The sequence below is a fragment of the Gorilla gorilla genome, chromosome 12 (assembly GCF_029281585.2).
Source record: "Gorilla gorilla gorilla isolate KB3781 chromosome 12, NHGRI_mGorGor1-v2.1_pri, whole genome shotgun sequence".
Classification (NCBI taxonomy): domain Eukaryota; kingdom Metazoa; phylum Chordata; class Mammalia; order Primates; family Hominidae; genus Gorilla; species Gorilla gorilla.
The window spans coordinates 86,130,493-86,144,174 of record NC_073236.2 but is presented as its reverse complement, the minus strand read 5'-3'; the positions used below and the strand labels follow the sequence as shown (position 1 = coordinate 86,144,174).

The following is a 13,682-nucleotide window of genomic DNA, read 5'->3' as shown; positions in this document are numbered from 1 at the left end:
TGTTTGGTCCACCTTCATCACTGCTTTTGCCAAACACCAAACGTCTATCAGAAACAGGCACAGCTGACCCACTCTCATCTATTTTAAGCCACAGGATCCCAACAGGACAGAAGACGTTGCCTCCTGGTAGTCTACTGTGACAGTAATGCTCTCTTAACCTTTTTCTCAAGGTCACTCTCTATAGCCTCTTATCATGGCTCACTTGATCCAGCGTTTAGTTCTTCCTGACTCTAGATTTAGATCAAGCAATTGTAAAAACCCATGAGGTGGCGCCTCATTAATCTAGGATTCTGAGGTCTTTATTTCATGGACTGTTTGACAGCTTATCTAGATAATAAGAAGGAAAAACACCATAATATTAGTAGAACTGGCTATTACTGCTTCATAGGAACAAAGCTGCTCGATGATTCTAGAACTGAATGGAACCTGAATTTTATATATAATACTAAGTAACTCAGTAATACCTACCTTTCTTTCTTCCTTTTGAGATGGAGTCTCGCTCTGTCTCCCAGGCTGGAGTGCAGTGGCGCCATCTCGGCTCACTGCAAGCTCCGTCTCCCAGGTTCACGCCATTCTACTGCCTCAGCCTCCAGAGTAGTTGGGACTACAGGCACCCATCACCATGCCCAGATAATTTTTTTGTATTTTTAATACAGACAGGGTTTCACCAAGTTAGCCAGGATGGTCTCAATCTCCCGACCTCGTGATCTGCCTGCCATGGCCTCCCAAAGTGCTGGGATTAAGGGCGTGAGTCACCACGCCCGGCCCCTTTCTTTCTTTAAAGATGGTGCCACAGACATGCCCCTCTCAGTCTCCTGATTAAAATCCTAATTGTGCTAACATGCCCATTTATCTCAAAACTGAAACCATTTTTTTTTCCCAACTGAGCACATCTTTGAGTTTAGGGCTGTTCTTGCCTTTGCAGATTAGAATTGGGTTGGTTGGTTTTGTTTGTTTGTTTGTTTTGCCAAAGAATGAAAAGAAACTGGAAGGGAAAACCCAGCAATATGATTGATTTTCTATGTTCTTTTGAAGTAATTTTTTCCTGTGAGTTTACATGTGAAACGGCAATGAGTATCAATTCTTCATAAAAGTGACTGAATTACCCTGGGGCAGAGGTTGCAGTGAGCCGAGATTGCACCACTGCACTCCAGCCTGGGTGACAAAGCAAGACTCTGTCTCCAAAAAAAAAAAAAAAAAAAAACGACTGAATAGGAAAACATGTTCTTTAATAAACATAAGAGATAGTCAAGTCTAAATAAAATAATAATGATAATAATAACAGATTCTACACCACAGTTGTATACACTTCCAGTGAAGCTTTATGCATTCCATTCTGAGCTCCTAGCACCAGGTAAACACGAATCATAGGTGGAAATATGCCATGTTTAGCACTAGAAGCAACATCACAGTTTATTAGCAAAATAAAGCAGAAAATGATCAGGTAAATAAATATTACAACATATAATGTACTGGTGATGAAGCTGCAATAAAGTAATATAAGTGAGGTTTACAATTTTTTTTTTTTTTTTTTACTGGGAAGGCTAGTTGTAAACATAAACATTCTCATTAAACTACTGGCCCCCCAAAACCTAACCTATCTCACAATCAATAATCATCTTTTGACTATAAAATCATAAAAACTTGTACTCTGTGGCTCTTTTGTCTCGATGATTTTTCAGAGAAAAAAATGAGCTGTGTTAAGTAGTTTCACTGATTTATCCATCTTGAATAGCTGCCAGTTCTGGAACCTCATACATCCTCAGAACGTCTTCATAGAGCAAATAATTATGTAGGCTTCTGGGAAGTGGCAGCTGACTAATATAACTGTCAGACCGTAGACGTTCTGATTTTAGACTGGACCGAATTTCCAAACGACAAAGATGGGTCAGGGATGGAACAGTGGCTGGAGAAACAAAAAAAGCAAGGTGAAACTTATTTAAACAGAAAGATGTAATAGCACATAAAGGTAAATTCTTTTTTTTTCCCCCAACTCTTAGTAATAAAAGTGATATATTGCTTGAAAGAAGACTACTTTGAGTCAGTATGACCACAATAAACCTTATTTATTCTTTTCTACAGCCTTCAACTGGCTCCTCTCCCTTCAGTTTGTTGGCCACACATTCAAAGTCAGTATCCAGGGCCGCAAACACTAAGTGCTCAAATTCTAAAGATCTGTTAATACCTGCACTTGAGAAATGGATGAACCAACTTTAGAAATGGTAGAAGCTCACTGTAGCAAATGCTACCTTCCTCTTAATCTATTTCATTACAAATGGTTTCCAGACCTATCACATCAAGTGAATAGATGTACAGCTTGCAAGTTTTCCTTTTTATCCATAACATAAAATGAAAATTTTTAATTGGCTCTGAGAGAAAGGGAGTATTTATTGAGTGCCTTCTATGCCATAAGCCCATGTACTTCACTCAAATTCTCTTTTTATCTTCATTAACTTCATGAAGTATATATTATCGGGCTGTTGTAGAAATTTAAAAAAACAACTTTCCAAAGTCACAGAGCTAGTAAGCAGCAGAGCCCGGATTCAAACTCAGATCTATCTGAACCCAAAGCGTGTGTGTGTGTGTGTGTGTGTGTGTGTGTGTGTGTGTGCATGTGTGTGTATCTGGCAAGGCAGTGCAGCCAAAAGCTAACTACCAATTAAAGGACAATTCAAATGCACATAATTAAGAACTGTATGATAGGCCAGGCGCGGTGGCTCATGCCTGTAATCCCAGTACTTTGGGAGGCTGAGGCGGGCAGATCACCTGACGTCAGGAGTTCAAAACCAGCCTGACCAACATGGTGAAACAACGTCTCTACTAAAAATACAAAATTAGCTTGGCGTGGTGGCACATGCCTGTAATCCCAGCAACTAGGGAGGCTGAGGCAAAATAATTGCTTGAACCTGGGAGGTGGAGGTTGCAGTGAGCCGAGATCATGCCACTGCATTCCAGCCTGGGCAACAAGAGGGAAACTCCTTCTCAAAAAAAAAAAAAAAGAATCATATGATAGCAGTTTCATTTTCCAAGATGAAAAGTGTTAAATAAAGAAGTGAATGTCTGCTTTTATGTGAATCGGACCTAAAGCCTTTTGTTAATTCAAGAAATCTTTTATAAATCCCTGTGAAATTTAACAATGATGAACAGACCAGGATCAGAGCATCAAAGACAAGTACTATCAAGAGTACAGCTGATACCAGACCAGCTAGTCTGATTCCAGATATAGGGTTCTTTAAACTCTAATACCCATAGGGCTTGAGACCAATTAATTCTCTAACATCTTCAATATCTTCCAAGCCACAGAAGTTAACTCATCATCGTTTTTAGTTTACTAGTTTAGGTTTAGTTTAGTTTATTCAGAATTAAAGAAATCACTCAAACTGGTGTTTCAAAATGCCAAATAAGAAAGCAAAAGTTATCGATTTTGTACATAAAACCTAAGTCTAAGCTGGGCATTTTCTTAAACCATGAGTCATAGATTCCCTATTATAAATAATAAGATTACAGTATCTATAGTATATAGCACGCACATTTATTTCTAACTTTTTTCATATCCATATCTTACTTAAATTTGACACTTTTCTGTAAACTTAAAGGAGAAATGATGGTTCTCACATGAAAGATGGGAAGACACAGGTAAAGGGGCCACTGGAGGAAGTTGCAGGAATACATATGGAAAGCAGGCCCAAGCTGCAAACACCACGGTTTTCCAAAGGTTTAAGTGGATTGACTATGTTCAACTATCAAGTATAAGGAAGCCCTCTTAGTAGGATCATGAACAATAATTGGTCAGTTAATAGAAACTCACCTTAAAGCAGGTGACCACAACACCATACATACTTTAAACATTCTAATTTAAAATGGATACATGAACACATCTAGAATGCAACATCTATGGCGTGCAGTTTATTTATGTATTTTTTACTCACCACTATATAAATAAGGACGCAGTTTCACTTTCTTTGAGTTACAGCATGGATTTAAAGGCACGTATGAAACAAGCTGAGTGCATAATCCTTCCATATTTTTACAGGTTTTTTTTGCTTTCAGTTGTTGTAGCCACATCTAATTCAATATCTATTTCTGTTCTGTGCTTATCTTTATCAAGTCTTTTGCATTCTACTTTGCCTTAACAGCAACAATGATTCTCTTTTCACACTCATAATTCATTAGCTTGTGCAATCTGGAATTATTTAACTACAATAATATGCACAATGTAATAAAAAGTTTCAGAAATAAACATAACTGCTGTTTGGTAAGCACACACCTCTGCTGGTAGGAACACTGGCATTCTAGAGTGTAGCTGGCCAGCTACAAACACAGAGCATGCCGATGGACATAGTCAGATGGAAATGAAAGAGAAAATGACAAGACTGGTTAATCCAGTGTGTGTTTTTAAAGTGAAGTTGGTTAAGAGAATTTCTAGTTATATTCAGTTAGAGTTTAACAGGCATCTGTTAAATTGAATCTCTTCATTCTGCACATTCTTAGGAACATGAATACTTACTACACAACCAGAAGGAAGATAAAGGACGGCTGTGCAACCCGGAGGAGAGCTGCTCACATGGAGATAAGGGATCCTTAATGATGCTCCAGCTTCTCAGAGTGGACAGACTACACTGGCTTAAAATTCTATGGGCTGACTGAGAAGATTCCTCCAGATACCCTAAAACTTCATGTAGTGCTGACCAGCTTTTCTAGATTATGTGACTACATCACTGGAGGTCTATCTTTAAAGCTTAATAAATCATTTGTTTATGCTAATTATGTGTGTAGAAGCTTAACCATTAGTGATCAAGCCACACTAGACCAGTTCGCATTTGTTAGGAGAAGCTTAACTGACTTGCCCACTGAGATGTGGCACATCAACAACATAGCTGTTGTTAACTAGATCTCAATGATTTGACTCCCAGTCCAGGGTTCTTTAAACTGTGATAAGCTCAATATACTTCTCCAACATCTTCTAAACCACTGAAACTATCATAAATTTCAGAATATCTTTCCATTTAATAATAAAAAAGGAAAAGTATAGCTACTTCAGGTATTGGTTCAAATTTTAATTGCACCATTTTGGTTTTCCTTCTAAGAGCACAACAGATCACTGGCCTAATGAACAATTAGAGGTAAGAACTATGTTCAGCTGAACTGAGGGAGTGTTTCATGTGTAGATTATTAACACAGACAATAATATGCCTGTCAGTGCCATTTTTGTTTAATATGCCAGTAAATACTAAGGGAATTTTATAACCATATATGCAATATTTCAAAGCACACGAAATCCCTATGAAAGTTTTAGTGACGCATAGTTATTTCCAGACGTGTTGCCACTAGGCTAGAAGATCAAGCCATGCCTTGAATTTATAATATGAAAAAGGCCACAAAAGCTGTATGTAAAACATACTTTCATGAAAACCTATTAAAACTATATTTTAGTTTTGTTAAATACATCTCCATGTTCTTGGATTATGGCAGTGATTGTAACCTAGAAAACGACGTCTGAAACCATGCTACACTTCTAAGTCACTTTTCTGACCCAATCATTTTTATTCAGTATGTTAAACTTAGTTTATCCATAGATCTATTAGCAGATGAGTAATATTTAACTTTTAATTCCTATACAGAATTCCTCTATTTTGTTCATTTTGTTATATGTACTGGCAGAACAATCAAAATAGAAGACTACATGTTGTTATATAAAGTTTTGTTAAAATCAAAAGCAGACACAATGATCAAAATAAACATCACAATTCTTAATTCATTATGCTTATAAATGCCAACTTTACTATAGCACAAAACTATATCTATATCATACACACCCACTATATTTTCTACATTCATCTCTAGCCTTCCCTCAGGCCAATGTTCAAACAACCTATCTGCCTGAACTACATTTCTCTGGTTCCTTTGAAATGTTTTGCACATCAAATGCATTTATCTGACTTCTGAGACACCTACTACCATTTTTATTTTCATCATTAATATATTGTCTTTCTCGTTGGTTTCCGTCCTTTTGTTCCCAATTTTTCTTAATTTACTTGTGTTGTCTCTCTCACTGACTGTAACTAAAACCGCTAGAGAAAACACAAAAAGTAAGTACCTGAGAACTCTGAAAAATAAGTAATAGATTAGGACATGAAGTCAAAACAATAGGAATGGCCAGTATAAAGCAATGACCAGTAGAGGCAATGAATGGATTAAATGGAAAAGCACCATCTAGTAGTAACACCTGTGCTGGCGCTGAGGCGCCACTATTAACTAGCTGTGTGACCTTGGGCAAGTCATCTAAATATTCTGACTTTCAGTTACCTTTCCATAAAATGAGAATAATGCCTCATCTACAAAATGGGCATAATGACACTTCCCTGCATCAAAAGGCTGTTGATGACGTTCAAGTTTGAACACATTTGCAAAAGCATTTTATAAAGTGAAATACCACACAAATCCCAGGCACCACAGAATCTAGTGATCTCCAAATGTTTTGATTACACACTAAATTAGTAAGGTCTCTGACCACAGAATCCAATATATATTTTACATATAAATTACATGTATACTATTAACCAAACATTATTTGTACTATAAAATAAATTAAAATAAGCCAATATAAGATATATACTTTAAATAATTTCATTTTTAAAGGTATAAGACTCCTTTAAATATTAATATTTTAACAAGAACAAGGTGATTGACTAGGCTTTATTAATGTAATTCTTAGTGATCTAGCAATTCAAAGAGTTGGTTCTAAGCCCAGTTTATTCTGATACATGGATGTAGCTGAAACAAGGTCTAAATGAGAGAAGTACATTGTGGCTTAGCTGAACTAAATCAGGATTCTATCTAGCCTACCTAGCAATTATGAAAAAGTTATTGTCAAAATTCATCTGGTAAATTTCTATTTTTTCCTGATATCAATCAGTTTATAAGCTAATCAGAAAGTTTTGCATTTTTACTAAATGGAGTTCAAAACAAAGGGGAACTATTTCCAAGTGTTTTAAGTATGTCAATGAAAGAGTTTTTCCAGGTGATATATACTACTTTTCACAAGAAAATCACGTAACAATAAAAATATTTCCTAGTACCTATTTTCAAAATCATCTCCACATAGCAAAAGTTTCTCTCATTGCTTGGCTTTAACCTGCGTTGCGGGGCATGGAGGGGAGTTCCTTTCAGAAGGCAGTTACTTCTCACTCAGTTAAAATGTCATCTCTTCCCTAAATCAACAGAATTTTTACAAAATATGTGGTAGGTTGCATAGCTATTTATCGCCAAGAAAGAAAAAGCTCAAGAAAATTGGAAAAGCTGTATTTTTGTAAAAGAAAAGCACATAATTTACCTTTGAGCTTAAGGGTTCTTTTATATATTGTATCACAGACAATGAGCAAAACTTTGGATGTATAAACAATAACTATGGTCACTCCCACCTCATTATAAAGTACTGCAAAGACTCTAATATATTTTAAAGGTCATGCTTTAGGAAAGTATCCACAGTGTTACTACTTTGTGCAATTCTGGATTCAACTCTTCTATACTAGCCTACGAATGATGTAGTAAACTCATTTCATGTTATCTCCATTACCGTACATTTGGAGAAAAGCAGCCACCACTCCTTCAATGGTCATTCTTACACAGCTTTTCCAAAACACATCATTCTGTTAAATAAGCCATTACTGTTGCCAATACAGGCATACACTGCGTAAGGATATTTTAGTAAACGACGGACCACATATACGATGGTGGCCCCACAAGATTATAATGGAGCTGAAAAATTCTTATTATCTAGTGATGTCACAGGTGTCATAACATCAACTAATTTTTTTATAAATTTAGTGTGGCCTAAGTATATGGCGTTAAAGTACACAGTAGCATACAGTAATGTCTGAGGCCTTCACATTCACTCTCCATTCACTCACTGATATCACCCAGAGCAATTTCCAGTCCTGCAAGTTCCATTCCTAGTAAGTGCCCTATACAGATCTACCATTTTTTATCTTTTGTGCTGTTCTGTTTGTTCGTTTTGTTTTGTTTTGTTTTGAGATGGAGTCTCACTCTGTCGCCAGGCTGAAATGCAGTGGCACGATCTCAGCTCACTGCAACTTTGCCTCCCAGGTTCAAGCAATTCTCCTGCCTCAGCCTCCCGAGTTGCTGGGATTACAGGTGCCTGCCACCATGCCCAGTTAATTTTTGTATTCTTGGTAGAGACAGGATTTCACCATGTTGGCCAGGCTGGTCTCAAACTCCTGACCTCAGGTGATCCACCTGCCTCAGCCTCCCAAAGTGCTGGGATTACAGGTGTGAGCCACCGCGCCCGGCCTATGCTGTATTTTTACTGTACTTTTCCTATGTTTAGAAACACAAATACTTACCAATGTGTTACAACTGCCTATAGTATTCAGCACAGTAACATGCTGTACAAGTTTGTGGCCTAGGAGCAATAGGCTATACTATGTAGACTCAGGTATGTAGTAGGCTCTACCATCTAGTTTATATAAGAATACTTTATAATATTTGCACAATGACAAAATCGCCTAACAAAGCACTTCTCAGACTGTATCCCCGTTGTTAATACACCTCACTGTATCTCTTTTCTGGTGCATTTTTCCTTTAGCAGCTCTTAAAAAATTGTCTATTCTCTCACTGAAAGAGAATCTTAATACCCTAAGTTGTAACATGTTATAAATACCACAAATCTCCTTCCAACTTAGTATACCAAACTTTCTATCTGCAGGTTTTTTTTAAAAAAAAAACTCTGCTTTAATGCTTTAGCAATGTTTTCTATGCTCCTTTAACAACATTTGCTAATAAGGAATGCATTTTGTTTTGTCCTCATATTATTTCAGCCAGTTTTACTGTGGCAGGAAGAACATGAGTTTCCCCAGTGGTCTATGACTTTTTGTCTTTTGCTATTGAATAAGAAAACTCAAAAAGAGTTCTAAGCCTTTATCATTATGTTTAGTAAATTTTGTAAAAAATAATGCACTGGGCATCCTAGGACTTAAAACATTGAGAAAAAAAATCACAGGGTTTGTCCTCATGTTCCAAATGTGTAGATTAGAGTGTCTTGCTGAGTATGGTTCTTTCATTAGCTATCTCAAGGCACACTACATGTTAAGGACAGGGCTCACTGTTAAAGTAAAGGTGAGACTATATTTTAAATATTTTCTTGATAATTCTATAATTGTCAGTTGCAATTAGGTGGTAGTCATTTTTATTTTAGCTCTTTTTAGCTTTTTAAAATTTTTATTATTTTATTGTATATATTTAAAGTGTACAATGTGATGTTTTGTATGCTTATGTTGATATACCTACCATAATGAAGTGATTACTACAGTCAAACAAACATTAATATACCCATCATCTCATATAGTTACCTTGCTGGTGTGTGTGTGTGTGCGCGTGTGTGTGCCTAAAATTTACTATCTTGGTAAATTACCAGTACACAACACAGTATTTTTAACTATAGTTCTCATGATCTCTAGAACTTCCTCATCCTACATAACTGCAGCTTTAGACCCTTTGACGTACATCTTTTCATTTCCCCCACCACCATCCCGCCTTCAACCCGGTAACCCAGGTGGTCATCATTTTTATCACATAACATGCCTGGTAAATAACAAGAGAATGCAGCTCTACAATGATTATGTTGGTTCACTTGTGCTTGCACTTTTAATATTATCTACAGAAAATACTACTTCTTTACAGAAATCGTTTTAAGCCACTTGACCAATTTGTGAGAAGTGGTTAAATTAAAACTACAAAATATCATTATAGGTGCACTAAGCAATCACATATGAACAAAAATTCACTATAGCACACCACAAATGTGGTGGCACAGTCAACCTCATGCACCTGACTTTGGGAAATCCTGATGTAACCCCTACGGACATGTAGGTACAAGGCACTGGGCCATGTATGCTAAGTGAGGGATGAGAAGAGAGATAAGTCCTCGGGAATCCCCATTCTACCATGAACACTGTATAGAACATTCTGCCTCCCCCTCTTCTCCTCACAAAAGCTTGATTCTTGCAAGGAAATTACTTCCTTGGCCAATTTTGAAAATACAATCTTCTCATTTTCCATGCTTGCTACACCTGTTGCAAGGTCTGGGGGGCAATGTTAGCATTCTTATACTTCTTGTGCACCACTTCAGATCCATGCTTCTGTCTTTAAACTCCAACAGACACCAGTTTCTATTCTTCCAGAGTTTGCTCTCCCTTATTGCCACACCCAATCTTTAACATCATGGAGACCTCAGGTCCCAACTCCTCCCCTATCTCATCCTTCAGGTCCCATCCTTTCTCATTTCTTTTCCTATCTAGACTGGATTCCATGGGCCCATCACTTCAATTATTTTATCCTCAATTCCTTTATCCCTGTTCTGACAATACCCAGAATCAATCTAACCATTTTGCTTCTGCACCCCAATACAAAGAAAACTAAGCAATGCTGGAAAATACAACTACATGAACTGGTTCCACTTCCAACCTCTACCAGACCTGCAGGGTTTTGCTCTGCAAATCTTTCAGTGGTTCTCAATTGGTTTCCCACAGCAACCATTCCAAAACACCAAGTCCCCTACCCAATTCTCACTTCAATCTCCTCCTTAGCAAGACTTTACTCCCAACTTCACAGTAAAAACTGGTCTTAAGGGCTTTTTTTTCTGAGCTTCCAATCCCCAAGCTATAAATTTATCTCTGTCCACCCCATCCTCATCTTTCTTCTCCATCTCAAAGAAATGGGTCTACCTGAGGCTAATCCCGTCTCCAACTGGCCTATATGAAATTTCATTACACAAATGACCCCTTTTATCTCTGAATCTTTGATGTCGTTTTATAAACTGAGACCCTCTTGATCTATAAAACATGATCAAGCTCCTCCCATCTCAAAAAGAAAACTCTGCCACAACCCTGAATCCTTCCCTTTTACGTTCAAGTTTGAACACATTTGCAAAAGCATTTTATAAAGTGAAATACCAAACAAATCCCAGGCACCACAGAAATGTATGTTCTTGGCACCTTTGTTGAAAATGAGTTCACTGCAGGTTTCTGTATTTGTTTCTGGGTTCTCTATTCTGTTTCATTGGTCTATGTGTCTGTGTTTATGCCAGTACTAGGCTGTTTTAGTTACTATAGCTTTGTAGTACAATTTGAAGTAAGGTAATCTGATTCCTCCAGTTTTGTTCTTTTTGCTCAGGATAGCTTTGGCTATTATGAGTCTTTTGTGGGTCCATATAAATTTTAGGATTGCTGGCTGGGCGCGGTGGCTCATGCCTGTAATCCCAGCACTTTGGGAGGTTGAGGTGGGTGGATCACAAAGTCAGGAGTTTGAGACCAGCCTGGCCAATATGGTGAAACCTTGTCTCTACTAAAAGTACAAAAAAATTAGCCAGGCATGGTGGCACATGCCTGTAACCCCAGCTACTTGGGAGGCTGAGGCAGGAGAATTGCTTGAATCCGGGAGGCAGAGGTTGCAGTGAGCCGAGATCATGCCACTGCACTTCAGCCTGGGTGACAAAACGAGACTCCGTCTCAAAAAAAAAAAAAAAATTTAGGATTGCTTTTTCTATTTCTGTGAAGAATGTCATTGGTATTTTGATAGGAATTGCATTGAATCTGTAGATTGCTTTAAGCAGTATGGCCATTTTAACAATATTGATTCTTTCAATCAATGAACATGGAATATATTTCCTCTTTTGGTGTATCCTCTTTAATTTCTTTCATCAGTGTTTTACAGCTTTCATTGTAGAGATCTCTCACTTCTTTGGTCACACTAATTTGTAGGTATTTTATTTGTTGCTATTGTAAATGAGATTAATTTTTTATTTCTTTTTCAGATTGTTCACTTTTTGCTTTTATTTTGAGATGGAGTCTTGCTCTGTCACCCAGGCTGGAGTGCAGTGGTGCGATCTCGGCTCACCGCAACCTCCACCCCCCAGGTTCAAGTGATTCTCCTGCCTCAACCTCTTGAGTAGCTGGGATTACAGGTGCCTACCACCACGCCCGGCTAATTTTTGTATTTTTAGTAGAGATGGGGTTTCACCATGTTGGCCAGGCTGGTCTCGAACTCCTGACCTCAGGTGATCCACCCACCTCGGCCTCCCAAAGTGCTGGGATTACAGGTGTGAGCCACTGCGCCCAGCCTGTTCACTGCTGGCATAAAGAAATGCTACCAATTTTTGTATGTTGATTTTGTATCCTGAAAACTTATTGAATCTGTTCATCAGTTCTAATAGGTTTTCGGTGGAGTCTTTAGGTTTTTCCAAATATAAAATCATATCATCTGCAAACAAGGACATTTTGACTTCTTCCATTCCAGCTTGGATGCCCTTTCTTTCTTTCTCTTGTCTGACTGCTCTAACTAGGACTTCCACTACTGTGTTGAATCATAGTGGTGAAAGGGGGCATCTTTGTCATGTTCCAGATCTTAGAGGAAAAGCTTCAAGTATTTCCCCCTTTCACTATGATATGAGCTGTGGGTCTCTCATACATGGTGTTTACTGAATTGAGGCATACCCGGTTTTTTGAGGGTTTTGTCATGAAGAGATGTTGAATTTTATCCGATATTTTTTCAGCATCAATTGAAATGATCATATGGGTTTTGTCCTTCACTTTGTTGATATAACGTATCACACTGATTGATCTGCATATGTTGAACCACCCTTGCATCCCTGGGATAGATTCCACTTGGTCATGACAAATGATCTTTTAAATGTGTTGTAGAATTCGGTTTGCTAGTATTTTGTTGAGTATCAATATTCATCAGGGATACTGGCCTGTAGTTTTTTTTTTTTTTTTTGGTTTCGTTTTGTTTTGTTTTTGATGTGTCTTTGTCTGGTTTGGGTATCAGGGTAATACTGGCCTCATACAGTACATTTGGAAATATTTCCTCCTCTATTTTTCAGAATAGTTTCAGGAGGATTGGTATTAGTTCTTCTTTAAATATTTGGTAAAATTCAGCAGTGAAGCCATCAGGTCCTGAACTTTTTTTTTGCTGGGAAATTTTTATTACAGCTTCAATCTTATTACTTGTTATTGGTCTGTTCAGGTTTTGGACTTCCTCATTGTTCAATGTTGGAAGATTGTATGTGTCGAGGAATTTATCCGTTTCTTCCAGATTTTCCCATTTCTTGGCATAGTAGCTTCTAATGATCCTTTGAATTTCTATGGTATCGGTTATAATGTCTTCTTTTTCTTCTCTGATTTTATTTGGATCTTTTTTTCTTAGTCTGGCTAAATGTTCGTTAGTTTTGTGTATCTTTTCAAGAAACCAACTGTTTGTTTCATTGAACTTCCATATTGTTTTCTTTGCTTCAATTTCATTTATTTCTGCTCTGATCTTTATTATTTCTTTTCTTCTAGTAATTTTGGGTTTGGTTCGCTCTGGCTTTTCTAGTTCTTTAAGATGCATCATTAGGTTATTTGGAGTTCTTCTACTTTTTTAATGTAGATGCTTTAGCTATATCATTTACAAATTTTAAACCAGTGTCTGATACACAGCTGACATGTAATCAAGGAAACCACTAATTAAGGAATTAATAAATAACTAGATTCGTACATGCCTACCAATAAAAATACTTCCATGAAAGCCTCTCTTCACTGAAGACTTCTGCCAGTGGTCCACATTTGGCACTAACTAACACTACAGAGTGGTTAGAAGTTCTCAAACGGACAGACTACGAGAAGCTA

At 37.4% G+C, this 13,682-nt stretch overlaps 1 protein-coding gene across 9 annotated transcripts in view; it reads right to left on the bottom strand.

Moving 5' to 3' along the window:
• Positions 1-1,212: 1,212 nt before the first annotated feature.
• The window catches only part of ASB3 (ankyrin repeat and SOCS box containing 3), a 192,842-nt gene continuing 180,372 nt past the window's right edge, over positions 1,213-13,682 (bottom strand). For 8 of the 9 annotated variants that reach the window (XM_031007892.3, XM_019021083.4, XM_019021081.4 and 5 more), the window contains one exon: positions 1,213-1,906. In XM_031007892.3, coding sequence (XP_030863752.1) covers positions 1,719-1,906 — 188 coding nt within the window. In that variant the 3' untranslated portion in view covers positions 1,213-1,718. The remainder of the gene's footprint in view (positions 1,907-13,682) is intronic. The other variant, XM_063696187.1, reaches the window with a different exon arrangement.